The 16,354-nt window shown below is 49.2% G+C and overlaps 2 protein-coding genes across 7 annotated transcripts in view; one reads left to right on the forward strand and one right to left on the reverse strand.

The window, feature by feature from the left end:
- Positions 1-4,257, forward strand: part of MPZL1 (myelin protein zero like 1) — a 28,492-nt gene extending 24,235 nt beyond the window's left edge. For both annotated transcript variants that reach the window (XM_074322185.2, XM_074322186.2), the window contains one exon: positions 1,419-4,257. In XM_074322185.2, coding sequence (XP_074178286.1) covers positions 1,419-1,520 — 102 coding nt within the window. In that variant the 3' untranslated portion in view covers positions 1,521-4,257. The remainder of the gene's footprint in view (positions 1-1,418) is intronic.
- ADCY10 (adenylate cyclase 10) overlaps positions 1-16,354 on the reverse strand; it is a 73,912-nt gene that overhangs the window by 14,507 nt on the left and 43,051 nt on the right. The window contains exons 30-34 of one of the 5 annotated variants that reach the window (XR_016022699.1): positions 15,263-15,458; positions 13,995-14,183; positions 13,420-13,512; positions 6,553-8,682; positions 6,314-6,436 (exon numbers count right to left, since the gene is read on the reverse strand). Coding sequence is in view for 3 of the 5 variants with exons in the window: in XM_088801548.1 (XP_088657674.1) it covers positions 6,197-6,436; positions 13,995-14,183; positions 15,263-15,458 (625 nt within the window). In the remaining 2 variants the exon portion in view is untranslated. Of the gene's footprint in view, positions 1-4,240; positions 6,437-6,552; positions 8,683-12,992; positions 13,513-13,994; positions 14,184-15,262; positions 15,459-16,354 lie in introns of those variants that run through there. The other 4 variants (XM_088801549.1, XM_088801548.1, XM_088801550.1 and 1 more) reach the window with 4 other exon arrangements.

Genomic DNA, 16,354 nt, shown 5'->3' on the forward strand with positions numbered 1-16,354 from the left:
CTTAATTTCAGGGTCTGTCCTATTCTTGGAAGTGACTGTAACCGGGATCAGTTAACTTACTAGAGAACACTTTGTTTTTATTCTGTCCCTAGTACAGTTGACCCTTGAACACCTAGGGAGTCAGGGGTGCCAACACTGTGCAGTCGAAAATCCAGGTGTAACTTCTGACTCCCCCACAACTGAATTACTAATAGCCTACTGTATATTATTGTGTATATTTTATGGTAGTAAATAATATAACAGACTACTATCTTCACATGTTTATGCATTCATGACATAGCTAAGTTTTTCTTATTTTTTTCGATATTTCTACGCTTCACAGTTTATCTTTGAGTTTTTTTCAAATAGTCACACATCTCCAAACATTTTTCTAATATATTTATTGACAAAAAATCCTCATATAAGTGGACCCATGCAATTCAAACTCGTGTTGTTCAAGGGTCAACTGTAGTAGAAAATGTTTTTTTTTAACTTCTTACTTTCCTTTTAGGTTTCCATTTAACTTGTGGCTTTCTGAAATAAATATAGAGGGTCTCTGTTTGATTCAGTACTAACAGTGTGATCTGTTCTATTAGCCACAACAGACATAAGAGCATCAGAGACAGACAAACACACTGAGAGTGGCTCCTTGGTCTTTTGCTCAGTTACCTGTAATTTAAGGTGTATTAGCATAAAAAGATGCTCATGATAACCATGGCTAATGTATATTCAGTGCTTCCTGTCACACCCTGCTTTATTAACTGCTGTTTTAAAGACAAACAAACTACTACTTAGCGGGTTACAAATATGCCTGAGGCCACATGGCTGATGCCCCCAGTGCTACCATGCTTCAGAAGACGACCTCACGAACTCAGACTATGGATGCTCACAGGGGTGTTCGGATGGGTGCAGCCTGGGTGTTACTTTTCTAATCCCACTCTTAGACGCCCCATTGGGTAAAGCCCTTAGAGCTGGGTTTGTCCCCCCTGTAGAAGCTGAGGTGCCGGACCCCACCTCACACACTAAAGGATGCAGGTTGTGGGGCTCCTGGATGGGATGAGCATGTTTATTTGAAACCACAGGCTTTTGGCTACCGAGTTTATGATTCCAAGGTTGAAAAGCAAGCACAACATTAGACTTCGCAAAGAGAGTGGCCCAGGATTGGGAGACAAGTTGGCTCTGGGCCATATTGAACTTCTAACACCAGGCCTATTTTGTTTCTCTTGTTGCTGTTTAGTTTTAGAATCTCTGGGTTGGAAGGGACTATAAGGTCATGGTGTAGAAGCACCGGTCTGAACCCCGATGTTTGAACCCCGAGCCTCTGCTCAGAGGACACGCTCTGCCCCCAGACAGCCAATCGTCCTTGGCTCTCCTGGTCCCTTGGGACCTGAAGGGACCATCCATTGTTCCAAACCTCTAATTCGACTTTTTTTCTGCAGGGCCCAGTCATATATGCACAATTAGACCACTCTGGAGGACATCACAGTGACAAGATTAACAAGTCAGAGTCTGTGGTGTATGCAGACATCCGGAAAAACTGAGAGAAGACCCAGAGCCTGTCCCAAGCAAGAAACCAATTCAAACTGGACTCTCATGCAGCAATGCAGCCCATAATCACATGTGGCCTTGGAGACCTGGGCACAATGTTTATTCCCGGAGGGAGAAAGATGTGTATAAACGATGTGTATAAATATTCTATTTAATCTTTGGATGTGAGAAGCCAGCGTTGCATGATGAAAAGGTGGTATGATTCTACACATATGTAAATTGTCTTGCCGTTTTTGTACTTGCGTTCGGGGTCATTTACAGTTGGGAAAATTCAGCACCATTCCTCTCCCCATCCTTTAGACATGGTTTGCCTTAATGGAGATGGTAGCAGATCTTTTAGTGTTTCAGCAGACATGGCCTTTTTATCTCAGGGCTTAACCAGTCTTAGCATTTATTGTAGCTGGAGAATGGAGGAGATTCTGTGCTGGGAGCATGTCCACCCCGGCAGCACCGCCTGTTTGGTGGCAGTTGTCAGAAAACATCCATCAGCTCTGCCCCGTGGACACCACGTGAGAAGTTTTTGTTGAGTTTTTCTCTCTAAAACACAGAGCAGTTTTTTGCTTTGTATGTTGTGCGGATGGACTTTAGCGCTCCACCCTGGATCACATCAATGTGTGGATTCATCATAGCAAGGTAGCGCAGGTGCCATGCCAGAGGTCCCTTCTTTCAAGGTACTTCTCGGTCAATACCATTTACATGTAATTGAAGTAGAAAACTCGGGCCTTGCTTGAGACTGTACCACGTGGAGAGGAAAAGGTGTCAGTCATATTCTTTGCCAAAATCCTTCCCCGTCCAGCCGGAGGAGAGGGGCTCCGTTTCCTTCTAAGGAGGCAGATGGGGGATAATTAGGCAGCCAGGGTGCAGCAGCCCAGAGCCCACGCGAAGCCTGTTCTCTGTGGGCTTCCGCCGTGCTTCCAGCGGGAAGCAGCCTCAGCCATGGCGTCATGGAGCCTCGAGGAGTCTGAGGTTACAGACATCGGACTGTTGCATTCAGCAAGTAGGGCTTGTACTTCTACTGTGGGCGTCTCTTCTCTATTCCTGTTTGGGTTGTTTGGGTTTTTTTCCCACTTCACCCCCCGTCCCCCCCCATTGATGAAATTGACTAATGGGATGAGGAAAAATCAAGACAATTTGGATATCCTTCCCAATCACTCATTTTCTCCCATTGACTCCCCATCACCCATCTCAGACCCATGATGGAGATCATTAAACACTTGTGCTTAAACACTTATTCCGCCATTTCCTGGATGACTTTGTTTGAAAAGAATTTTTTTTTTTTCCATTTAAAATGATCTGCAAGCCCACAATCACTGAACAGGTTTGGGGAAGTGGGAGTGACGGGCAGTGTTAGTTTCTCTCCCCTTTAGTTTGAGGTCCACCTGAGCAGCTTCCGTCCCATCTTTGTGGGGGACTCTGAAGGCTGACGTCTAAGAGAATTCCTAAGGGAATAAAGCAGGATTTGACTAAAGGTGCTGTGAGGCGATAGAGGGCATGTGAGCTTCAAAACTTAGCTCTCCCAGACGATGTGCTGTCTTTTATTCTCTGATGCTCTATTGGTTGTTCTTCCCATAATGCTCCAGTGGACAGTGCACTGACAGAACGCAAACGGGGCACGGGTTTTGTAATCACACCCCCCGACCATCTCCTGAAGCTGGGGCGTGTGTGGTCTGCGCTGTGTGTGGCAGGGAGGAACTGCGCCAGCGCTGGGCCTCTCACTGTCGGGGACCCTTGGGCCCCACGCAGGTGAGGGATGCAGAGTGCCTGCCCCACACAGAGATATGTCCGCACAGTGGCCCACTCTGCCTCCTAAAACTTTCCTGCAGCCTTCAGAAGACCTCTTGTGGGTGCTGGGGAGGGCAGGGCAGGGTGTTGGGTTGTCACCGTTCTCTAAACTAGTCAAGACAGCAAGCAGTACTCTTGGGAGCCTTTGCCACTGAAATTGCACGGTTGTTTGTAAGGTAGACAGGACACGTGCTGTCGAGAGAAGGTACGTGCTGTTCTGTGTGTCATGTCCTTACAGTCAATTTTTTTTACAGAGAAAAGGGGCCTTCTCCTTTCTCAGTGGCCCTGTGAATAAACTACATTCCTAATGCCTCCTGATAGCAAGAGCCCTAATTTCGTCTTTTGTTGCACGGACGGAGAGCTGCCACCCAGAGGACCGCCAGCTCTCCCTCTGATGGCACCTGTGGCCTTTGTTCCCTCAGTGTCCACATGCCGCCTCCTTCCCCTGCTTCACTACTGACCTCCCCACGACCTCCCCACACAACCAGACCCCCTGACTCCCTCAGCCAGCATTGGCATTCTGCAGGGATCTGCCCCCCACCCCTCCCCAGCCTCCTGCTCTGGGTCTGGGACAGGCTTGCGTGAGGAGACTCGCTCACACTTGCACTTGGCCAGGGCTTCCTCTCACCTCTCACCACCCCCAGTGGGTCTTTGGGCCCTTTCTCCTTTGTCCCTGCCTCCCTGTCCCTGGCAACAGACGGCAACAGTGGGGATGCTTCTTAATGGAAGAGCTGCCCTTCCCATGTCTTATTCGTGGTAGAAGGAGACCTTAAAATTACACGTGATTTTTGTAAGGCGGCACCTACCAGATAAAATTTCAAACTACCTGCAGTTTTTCAGTGGAAACGTATCCAGCTAGGGAAAAACCATCAAGTTCATTGTTTTTGTTTCCTTTTTCAATTGTTGTACTTTTGTGAATATTTTAATACATCTTTTTCAGTTACTGAATTGTGTTGTGTGCTCATTTTGGTCAAGTAGGAAAAGAGTTAAAGGCCTTTTCCTTCCTTCCCGCTGCAGCCTCCCTGTTCGCCTGGAGCACAAAGCATGTGCTACCTCAGGCTATACCGGCCCCTCTGCTGGGAACACACATTCTGTACATATTTGTCCATCACATCCTATAAGGTTCTGCCCAAATGTCAGCTTCTCAGACAGGCCTTTGCGATAAATACGAGAGCAACCTCAGCCCTGCCCAGCTCTCCCTGCGCCTGAGCTCTGCTCCGTTTTCCTCCTTCTGGTTCCTGTACGTGTGCGGCTGTTTTCCCCACTAGGACATAAGCACCGAGACTCGCTTGTTCATGGCTCCATCCTTGTGTGTAGAACAGTACCTGGCACTCAGCAGGTGCCCGGTATATGTGGACCGGGTGGGGGGACTCGCCCATTCAACAAACCTGTACTGAGAACTGCCGTGTGCCAGGCACGGCTCAGCAGCAGAAAGCAAAATGAACAAGACACCGGAGCTTGCTGCAGAGTGGGAGTGACAGACGGTGACGTAACAGTAGTGACTGGCAGCGACTGAAGGCTGGTGTCCCGGGCACTTTGCACGTCCTCCTCCGTACAGCGCTGTGAGTTAACACTAGTTGTTGTGATCTCAAGCCCACTGTCAGAAAGGCAGTGGCAGTCTTCGGGTATGTGACATGCCCAAGGTCACTCAGCCAATGTCCAGAGGCCAGGCTGGCCCCGGGGCTGTTGGACCCAGGGCCTTGTTCTTAACCTCAGCAAAGAGAACTAAGTGCCTCCTTACTCAAGCAAAGGGCCTGTGTGCCTGAAATGCACTTTCTCCCTTGGCCTCAGGAGCTGGGTAGGGTGAGGTGAAGAGGTGTTTATGAAGGTGGCAGACACAAGCCGGGGGCCCTGAAGCTCAGGTCGGAAGACAATAGGTGACAATCTGTGGAGAGCGGTCACCACACCTTCCTAATAAAGCATTGATGTTTTCCAGGGATTTGCTAATTTTGTAAATTGCTGTGGATTCACACCAAACTTCTGGCTTGCATAACTTGATGCTTTCTTGAGTAGGAGAGAGTTCCAGCTGGCCGGGCCTCCTATGGGAGTGGATCTCATCCATCCTGGGGATTTGGCAAGAAGAGCAGAGAAGAAGAGCTCCCCCTCCCCCCGGCACACAAGTCATGGGATCTGTGGGTTCTCATGTCTTTATGGTTCCTCCCAAGTTAGCGCTAAGTATTGGGGAGTTTCCTCCTGCTGCTGGGGCTCTGGTTCCCAAACTGCATGGGGAACATGCCAACCAAATACACACGCGCTATTTCTGAGGGCGGCTGCAGGCCGAGAACTGGCTCAGCACCCCGCAAGAGGAAGCTCAGCTACTCCTAGCTCTTAAAGCCGCAGGCTTCCTCAGCTCTCTGGGGGCCGCCAGTGCTAACGCATTGGAGAACCAATGACTTCACCCTCCCAACAGGGAAAGCAGCATTGGCAGGGTGGAGAGATTAGGGACTGACCACCGGCTTTTATGGTGGGTCCCCCGCCCCACACACACACACACATATACTCTGTTGTCCTGTATATTCCAGATTTGTTGTTAAGGAAGTATTTTAAACATGCACAGGAGAAGAGAGAATAGTAAAATCAACCTCCACATACCCAGCCTCAGTTATTTCATCCATCCGTTTTTCCTTTTTCCTCTTTGTCTGAGTTCTTTTAAAACTTCCCCAAACCATTCAGTTCACCCCTACATTCTTTGGTGTGCATCTTGAAAAAAAAACTATATGGGTATTTTCTTATATAAAGGTATAACGTCTTGTGCCATTTAACAGAAACGTTTTTGAAAATAGTTTTTTGATTCCGTTGACTACCCAGTTCATGCTCAAATTTCCCCGTCTCAAAAAAATGGCATTTTACAAAAATGGCTGGTTCAGATCAGGAGTGACACGTGGTTCTAGTAAAGCTGTCTTGGATGTTTTAAAAACAAAACCGTGCTTTGTGGTTTGCTTCTCCCCTTAGCATCCCACCAACGACAGAAGAAACAGGGCCTATGAACCCCGGCAGGGTCTTCCCTTGTGTAGATGTGCCATAAAACTCTAAACCATTTCTGAGTTTCCGAGGATTCAGGTTGTTTCCAGTTGTCTTGTGCTTGCCTGTCACAAGTGATGCTGCAATTGTCGTTTGTCCTTATGAACTGTTAAAGAAACAAAAAGAGCCAAAAGCAAATCATTTGCAGCTGCCGGAAAGGATGAGACCAGCCTCCCGGCCCCTTGGAAATGGGGTCTAATGTCTGGGGGCTGTCAGACCCACCTCTGCTCCTCACAGCCTTCCTCCAGCCTCCGCCGTCATTGGGAACTGGCCAAAGAGCCACTGCTCTCCAGCCAGGCTGGGTCTTGGGTTGTGAGAAAAGCAACTGGGGTCCAGAGGCGGAAGGCACCTGCTGGAGGCCCGGCTATGTTTACAGGGAAGGAAACCCAAATCTTTCAAGCTGATGTGGGGGGGGGGGGCGGTCCCCAGGGAACTGCTGCTTCCAGCTTCCATTTCCTCCTGCAAACAGGATGTGAAACCATTGTCCCTTCTTGGCCCAGGGTTGCGATTTGATTGGCCGTCCGTTCCTTCATTGTGGGCCTGTGGAGCTGGCCTTTAGGGTTCGAGAATCTGAGGAAGGAAGGGCGCTCGCCCCACATCTGGGAAGAGGAAGTCTGGCAGGTCTAGTCTTCTCACACTGGCTTCGCAGCCCTGCCCCCAGTGCTGTGCGGCTGACACATGCACGGTTTCTAAGCCCTTCGGGGCATTAAGTACCTTCGGGCATCGGTACCTGGATCACTGCTGTGGGCGTGGGCCATCCCCACGAAGAGAAGGCCGGTTGGCGTAGGACTTGAGGCGTCCCTTTCCGATACGGAAGGACTCCGAGGACGCCAAGTTTTGAATCTAGATCCATTCTCAGTGCTTGCTCTGCCTTTGAATGGTTATTATTATTTTTCTAAATCACAGAGTTTCTTTCAACTAGATGAAAAAGAAACATAAAGTCTACATCTATTTTGCAGGGCATCTCTAAGAATGTGTAACGGGCCCAGAGGAATGCAGAACATTTTGCAAAACCCTGTCCTTGCTCTCGCGGACACAGAAGCCCAGAGGGCTTGTTCATAATTGTCTGGAGGTGCCTACCCCCGTACAAGCCCAGTCGTTTTCTTTCCATGTAACCCATGGCTGAAGGACATTGCTCTGGCAGAGGGGGAAACATTGCTGAGAAGCTTACTGCAAGATCTCGGTCTCAAAGAAAGGAGAACCTCCGCGGAACACATGGGTGCTGGCTGCCAGCAGTGCCATCCTGCTTTGGGTCCTTTAGCTGAGGAAGCTGAACCCCGGACACGAAACAGCGCTGCAGTGTTGGGTGTCCCTCTGACACGGGGCACCTCAGGACACATCAGGGTCGGGGAGAGAAGGCTGAGCTGATGACTTAATGTTGACTCACTGACGTTGAGCAAGAGAGGGAAAAGCCCAAGGGAGAGAGGTGAAGTAACTTCGGAGCAGAACTAGCGCTTGGCTGGAAATGACTGGCTTCCTTCCATATCCTCTCTAAAAAATCCCGCAGGAGAAAGTGGAAGGTGTGGGTTCCTGCTGTAAATTTTATGTCTATTTCAAATCATTCCAAGCTTTTAGATGATGGCTCTTCCAGGGCCACGCTTCACGCCTCCTCCATGTACGCAAGGAAGCGTTAAAGTCATTGCAAACTGCAGTCCATTTCTGTGGAGGCGAAGGGCTTCCAGGAAAGAGGACAGAAAATGTGAAGCCGCCCGGCCGACGGGTGACGGAGCGTTAGATTAGCAGCAAATTTATTATGAAGCACTAGTTAGGCACCCTGGAGTCACGTTACATTCAGAAGCGGTTTAGCCTATCTAGCCTGATATGTTTTCTCTTATACCGGGGGCGCCAAAAAAATGTATACACATGACTTGTATCCATCTTTTGTTATTGAGTATTACAATTTTAATACAATTTTTTCCTTTCTTAAAAGGTCTTTTTGACACCTTCCGTGTTCTGGCACCATCTGCTCCCAGCCCATCATCCACAATAGAAATGACCCCCTTCAACCTTCAGTGGTTCTGCTTTGGCATTTTAAGGTTACTGCCGTCATCGCACCGTCCTATGTGGTAGCCACTGGCCGCACGCCGCCATTGAAGTTCAATGAAAATGAAATCAAATTTAAAATTCAGATCCTCCTTTCAGGTGCTCAGTAACGGCACTGGACAGTGCAGAGAGGGGACGTTCCCTTTGTCACAGGAAGCTCTTTAGGGTGGCGCTGGTGTAGGCATGCAGGAGCCAGGTCCCACACGTACTCGCACCGTCTCCCACACCCCTTTTTTCTCTCGCTAAGGAGGCGGGTGGATGGGGGTGGGGGTGCACCTCACAAGGGCGGCCCCCGCAGACTGCCACTTCCTGGTGGGTAGAGAACATATACTCTGTCACTCACTCTGTGTCTCACACACCACGCAGGTCTAGCGTGCACCTGTGGACCAGACAGCATGTCGAGGACCCTCTAATGCGTCACCCCATGCCACTGCTGGGGACACCAAGCTGAGGGGGCAGAGCCCCCGCCCTTGAGGAGTTGGGACAGGAGACAGCCCCAAACAAACAGTGCCAGGCAGCCCTGTGAGAGCAGCTGGGAGGAGGAAAGACACACAGCTGGGGCATAACCACCCATGGCATTCAGCGGGGAGGTGCTTTGGGGCAGAAGCATTTGAAAGCTGCTTGGGAGAAACCCCAAAGCCTCCGGTAAAGGCCCTGCCAGCCCAAGGGTCCAGGGTGGGAGGGAGGGAGGCCAGGGTGCTTGCAGCCCTGGGTTTGGCGGGGAGACAGGCCCTTAAAGATGCACGTCCCAGGCTAGGAAACTGGGAGGTCCTGAAGACAAATAGGATTTTACCTGGAGGGGTGACAAATGGGGTTTGCATTTTAGCAAGTTGACCTTGCCAGTTGTTGGAGGGTGGAAATCGGAATTCGAGGGACGGATTAATTATGCGGTGACTGCAGAGCTCAGTCAGAGATGCAGGAACTGGGTTTTCAGCAGCAGGGATCTGAGGGGCCCTAGGAAGGATGTGAAGGGGCGCTGGCAGGAAATAAGGACAGGCTGGGGGTTGAAGAAACAAGAATCAGGACGAGCAATGGGTGAGTGGTACCATTACCAGAGACGGCAAACTGGGCTGTGAGGAGGTGATCCTCGGGGGAGCTGGGGTCGGAAGGCTGGGGTTTGGGTGGCCGAGGGAAGGGGGAGTGAATGTGACCATCCATTTATCAAGAATGGCAGCTACGCGTGTGCTGAAACGTCTCCGTCCTTAGTTTCCTGGGCCTTGCTGTGTGCGTCTGTTAGTCTAGAACATCCTGGACAAGCCAGTTTCTGATTTCAGCGTGTTCTACCTCCTCCCATATCTTTCAAACCAAAGCCCTTATCTCTATCTCCACTGCCCTTTCTTCACTGCAGCCTTCGTAATTCCAAGCTTGCAACAGCAACCATCTCCCAGCCTTCATCTTGGCCCAGCCTCTTCCAATCCATTTTCCACAAAGGGGTGGTTTTTCTAAAAGAGAACTGTGGTCCTTCCTCAGTATAGTCACTGAGTGACTCCTGTATTGCTGGCAGGTTAAGGTCCCAACCCTGAAGTCACCTGGCCCACAGGCCTCTAGTGACCCACCTATGCCGTCACACACACCTCCCCTCGCTTAGTGGCGCTCCAGCCAGACCAAGTGTGAGGGCCAGGCTCTCCATGGCCTCCAAAACCTCTCCAGCACTGAATACCACAAACCAACCTGGAAAGTCTTCACCTGGCTGCGTCCTATTTCCTCTTCCAGGAAGCTTTCTAGAACCTTCTAAAGCCATGTTAAGGAGCACGCCTCTATACTTTGTTCTCCAGCAGTCCCCTTTATAGTTCTGTAGTTTAACTGCCTATTTGTTCCCTCAGCAGAATTCTGAGTGCATTATCTGAATTAACTCATATGAACCTCATGAGGTAGATACTATTATCATTCCCATTTTATAAATGAGGAAACTGAGACACAAGGCAGTTAAATAACTTGCCCAACGACACAAATCTAGCAACTGTTAATCCAGTGAGGTCCCAGGCCCACATCTGTAACCACCATGCAGACTTTCTTATTCACCGTTTGTTATCCAGGGTGTCATGCAGGGTCTCAGCTCCCGCTCCCCGCATAAGGATGCAGGACATGGTGAGGCCAAAAAGGAACACCCACAGAGCCATAGATAGGGGAGTCATACCTCCATATTCTCACTGGCGGCTGGGCTGGAGACATAGGAGGCAGGAGCCACACGATCCGCAACCTGCCGTCCGCTTCTCTGCCAACCCCCCCTCACTTGCTAGCTGCAATCCCCGCCTGCTAGCGTAGCCACGGCAGTTATATCAGTGACTAATGGCTAACTGGTAACAGCTGTTGGCCAACTAGTCACAGCTGATGGCCATCCTACCCGAGCCAGCACCTTTCCACGTGAGGCCGAGAGCCTGGAAACTGCTCTCTGGGACTCTGTCCCCACACCGTTGTAATCCTAGTACAGAGCCTGGCTTCTACAGTCGGTGTGGGGACAGAGTCCCAGAGAGCAGTTTCCAGGCTCTCGGCCTCACATGGAAAGGTGCTGGCTCGGGTAGTAGATGGCCATCAGCTGTAACCAGTGAGCCACTGGCCACTAGTATAACTGCCGCGGCTGCGCAGGAGAGTCGAGTCGAGGAGAGAGTCGGTCGGTTGGCAGGAAAGCGGACAGCAGGTCGCACGTCGTGTGACTCCAGCCTCCAGTGAGACTATAGTGGTGTGACTCCCCTACCCATGGCTCCGTGGGTGTTCCTTTTTGGCCTCACCATGTCCTGTGTTCTTGTGTGGGGAGTGGGAGCTGAGACCCCGCAGGCCGCCCCGTGTGACAGTCAGTGTTAGGAATTTTTGTTGATCTCCATGAGGGTCCATACAGTTTACTCTTTCAATAAATATTATGTCCCTACACCTGCGGGTTCCTGTAAGAATTAACTTGAGATGATCAAATGAAGACGATCTTTACTGCACTCATCACTTCACAGACCCTTTCCGAGCACTTGCTCGGGGGACTGTTGGGTGTAGGGAATGAGGACAGAGCCTCTGGCCTCTAGGAGTTCACAGACTTGTGAAGGAGAGTTCAAAGGCTCGTGTTAAAGAAGAAAAGGAAAGAAAGAGAGACCACCACTTCTCCATTCCTGTGTCCCTCAAGCCTTCACGGAATTATCTGCTTTCTCCTAAAGAGAATTCCAGCCAGAACCTACTTTCTCAAGGAATGTTCCTGAAACCCTGACGCTGGAAGCGTCCTATAGGAAGGAGGGGAGAGGCTGTGGAAGCTGAAGGGGTTTTAAGCGCTTGGCACTGAGGCTCTGGGTCTGAAGACAGGCGCTTAGAGAATTTGACCACAAACTCTTCTTTGGGCGGCGGCCATAGCCAAGAGCCAGTGCTGCCACCTGCTGGCCAGAGAGAGGATGCACCCGCCACCACCCACTGATAGGAGCCCATGGGGAGGGAAGGGACTGGACCTTTTCACAACCTGTTTAGTTTGGACAGGAAGAAACTGACGAAGAGGTCACATAACTGGCTTGTGGCATAGTCAGGGCTAGAAGCCAAGTTCAGTTTCCTGTGAAGCCTGCTACATGCTTCTCTGGATTCAGACACGTCACGTGGGAGGTAAAATCTTTAAACTGTGTTTCCCTGCCTTGGCCTCTGTCCTCACTGTCTCTCATCAGCCCTTGGGAATCACACCACTGCACCCCCAATAATAGCCGGCCCTCTCCGTTTACTTCCTCCAGACTTGCCCAGCCTTTCTTTGCCTTGGTCAGAAGTCAATCAAATAAAGTGAAAGAAGTTTTTGACATTTCGGAGGAGGAAGGATTTTGGGTGCCCCCCCCCCCCAAGCTCTCACTGGAGGACCTCATCTCCTGGGGTGCTAGCACTGAAACGGAGAGGTTAGGAATCAGGTCTGCCTGTGCAGAGCTCGTATTAGAACCTCACGTTCTGATTCCTAGCGTGCTTGGCTCTTCCCAACAGGCCTCTGTGGCTAAGCTCGCGGTACCCACTGGGATGTCAGTCTCCGTCGTGGAACTCAGTTATGTTATCAGGAGGAAAAACACGCAGCTCTGCCTTCCACAGAAGGACAACGGGATACTGGCCTGTGACATGGACGCTTGTATGGGCACCACCTATGGAAATCACTCCGCCATGTTGGGGTGTGCGTTTAAGTAGGATGCGTGGATGCCCATCAGAGGAGCCCCCTTTCAGGATCAGAACGGGACTGCAATCAACAAATGGAAATCCAGGGGCGCCTGCTGGAGGCAGCCACCTGGGCCCATGACAAGAGGAAGCTGCAACAATGCAGAGATGGGCTGAATTCACACATATTCCACTGGACTCTCAGAGGCACAAAATGTCAATAAGAAGTATTCTTTCCATCAACAGAGAGAGACGGTGATGGGGCAGCTTCTCCGAGATCAGGGAAACGGATGCTATCACTTTCTTGAATATAAAAATACATAAACTCTAGGTATATAAAAGATACCCGCATCAAAATTGCTACTCTTTCTATTTTTCACCATTTCACTCCCACAGGTATTTGATGCATGCAGTTAGTGGTCGGCGCTACAAAAAGTATGGCTTTTCAACTCTTGCCCTTCCAGACCACGCCGAGAATTTGCTATTTGTAACCCTGTGCTACATACAAAAGATTGAACAACTGGTCATTTAAAAATAAACATTTTCAGTTTAATAGATTAACTAGAAATGTACGTTGTGACATGTGCCATTTTGATATTGGTATTTTTCCACGTGATAACAATTTTGCATGGGGTTGAAATAAGCTGGTCGAGCTAAAACAACATGAAAGGCCCAGGCAGCCTGTGTGAAGCTGGGAAAGGAAAGCACGGCCCGGCCGGCCCTTGTGGACCCTCCAGAAAGAGAAGAAACCAACATGTGTGGTTCTGTGTCCGAGCAGCGAGGGTGTGTAGGAAGCTGGAGGGTGCTGGCCACAGGGAAAGGTTAAGAATGGATAACCGCAAGAGAATGGGACTTACTACGAAAATCTTCGTTTTCTTTCGGGAAACGTTAGAAAGGATTGTCCAGGATATTCACTCTCATCAGGAATTTGTTTCTTTGGATGTCCAGGCTTACCTTGCTGGACATAACTTTTTCCCAAGACGGGAGACTCAGGACTGTCTGATGCCAGTGGTCCTTGGACAGCTCGGAGCTTGAATACCACCATTCCTGAGAGGGGCAATGAGGACATAGGACCCATCGGTGTCCCGTATCAGAGTGGCTTTTCGAGCCATGTGAACCCACAGACAAATAATGAATTTGGCGGCCCAAACAAGGCTACTGACACATGACTGTAAATAAGCACATCGACGTGTACGTGCGCTCACTTATTCAACAAATCCTGGGTGTCGGGCACGATGCTAGGTATTAACCGTGGGTTTTGCCTCCTAAGAGGGGAGGAAAGACATGCACAAGAATGTAGCACAAACTGTAAAGTGGTGAGGGGCAGAGCTCTTGCTAACGGGGATTGGGAAGAGGGGGAGGTCCCACGAGAACTCCGAAGGGAAGAGGACGTGCATGTAACTGGACTGTGGGCACGTCGCCCTGTCAGTGAGTCCGGAAGGCTCGTGGTGGCCTCAGCAGGCCTGGCCCCGGGGCTTCCTCAGAAGGGTGAGTACCCCCGGCCCAGCTTGCGAGTGGACGGTCCTTACCTTATTCATGCTGAGCCAGCATTTCTCCAGCATGTTGCCCTGTGTCTCCGAGAGCTGTAAGGCTGTGTTCAGGAAGAGGTCACAGTTCTGCCCGTTGCCCATGAGTAGGCAGACATAGGCCATCAGGTGGTATAAGCGCGGGTGGAAGATAATGGCCGTGGTATTTTGAGCTACCAGAGTCTCCAAGTTCTGAAGAAAAAACAGCACCGCAGTATCAGAAAGGGGTCCTTTGCTGTTGATTTGGGGACATTTCAAGGACACAATCAAGCAAAAAGTATATTACAGAGACATACATGAGAAGGAGTAGAGATAAGACCAAGAATGTGATATAGGTGGGGTTTGTTAACCCTTCTCTGCAACCACTTAAAAAAATACATTTTCTTCTGATTAGCAAAGCAATATAAGTGGATTGTCCAAAATTTAGGGAAAAAAGTGAAAACAACAACAAAAATCTAAGAATCACCCATAATCCTGATACCCAGAAATATTTTTAACATTTGGGTACCTGCTCTCCCACTTTTTTATTTCTCTGCCTGTTGTGCGCTCTCTCTCTCTCTCTCTCTCTCTCTCTCTCTCTCTCTCTCTCTCACACACACACACACACACACACACACACACTCATACCCACCACGGTTAGGGTCGTACTAATCACATGGTGATTTTCCCGTTTAGCATTAGGTGACGGATAACAGGATTCCTTTACATCAGGGCTCACAAATTCAAACGCTGACAGCAGCCAGACAAGTGACATAGAGAAGCAGGCTGGATGCAGCATAAGAAGCACCGGAGACCATGTCACAGTGGGGAAAATGTGCACTAAGTGTCACCCCTTGTCGACTCCGGCCAATAGCCACCCTTTGGAATGAGAGCCTCATGTTGCCAGATACTCCAATTTTTATAAGAAGGGTCAAAAATTCAGATTTTTTAATATGAAATATCCCAGTGTTTAAATGTGCCATTTCTGACTTAGCCAATCTTCTTTTTGAAGTGTGTGCAGTTTTTATTTTCGCTTAGTGTTTTAACGGTGTAAACCTGAGAGCAATATCTTTATAGATACGTTTTTGTTTGCCCTCTGATAATTTCCTTAGGATAATTCCTAGGATGAGAATTACCGGGGCGAATGGTGTGCATATTGTAAAGGTATTGAAGCATTTTGCCAGCGTGCTCTCTAGAAAGTGCACGAGATTGCTTTACAGGATGAAGGTTCCATGAAGAACAGAGACCCATTTACAGAGCGATTTGCCCTGGAAACCAGAAAGGAGCCTCACCTTGAGGAGCACAACTCCTGCGTCCTGAGCCCACTCAGAATGCTCTTCAATTTGCTTCTGAAGGTAGAGCACTTGCCCCTCCAGGTACCTACAAATTCCTTGGGAGTAAAGTGCGGTCGGCGTTTTTCTTGCCACGAGATTTTTTGCTTTATTGGAAAATACATGAAAACAGTCCCAGTCCTGAAGTCTGGCATACCTGCACCGCCACAGAAGAATCAGAAAAGTCAGTGTCACCCTTGGAAGGGGCTAGTTTTCTGAGCTCGATCCCTCTGGAGGTGTCCCAGTCCCTGGGCCTCTGGAAGGCGGCCCCCTGCCTACCCCAAACAAATTACGTGCTATGGAGCTAGGGAAGGATACAATGTTTTGATGGTTTTGATGATTTGAGATGAATAGAATACTTGGGGACATTCAGATCCCACTGGCCACCATTTATTGAACTCTTTGGACTTTTCACAAAGTAAAGTAGATCAGATACTTGGAGTTATAAATTCTAGGGCTTGAAGAAATTGCTCCAATTCCAAAAAGAGATGACCTAGGCCAGGACTACTCTGAGAAGCACTGGCTGTGTCTACAGCTGTTGAAAGAACTCTCTAGGTAAAATAGAGCGGAATCAGAAGTTAGGGTGACTTTCAGGCTTTAGACTTCTTGAACGTTAACTCACATAGGCAAGTTAATTTGACCTTGAACTATAATTCCTTTGGACGTTAATGTGCAAGGGTAATTAATTTTTGGATTTTAATTTCTCCCAAGGAATTTTATAATAAGATCTTTATTCAAATTTGGAACTGCTCTACTTTGTGGCACTTTATATAGGAATGTCTTCATCTTGTCATTTAATCTCTTCACAAAAATCTCTCAATATTGGACAACATGGCTGCATATATAATTTGAGATGGGGAGTAGACTAGGGAATGACTTTCTGTCCTTGAAGTTAAGGTCATAGCTGCAGGCTTACTGAGTTAAAAACGAAAAGGGTTAAAGAACTGAGCCTCAGGCTTACTGGGCTGATGGGGAACGGGACTGCTTCTTCCTTCCAGTACAGGAGGGCCTTCCACCAACGTACAGCTCCCACCCCTTTCCCTGCCTCCCTCA

This window comes from Rhinolophus sinicus, chromosome 11 (genome assembly GCF_057876585.1).
Source record: "Rhinolophus sinicus isolate RSI-liver-muscle chromosome 11, RSI-T2T, whole genome shotgun sequence".
In the NCBI taxonomy this organism is placed as follows: Eukaryota; Metazoa; Chordata; class Mammalia; order Chiroptera; family Rhinolophidae; genus Rhinolophus; species Rhinolophus sinicus.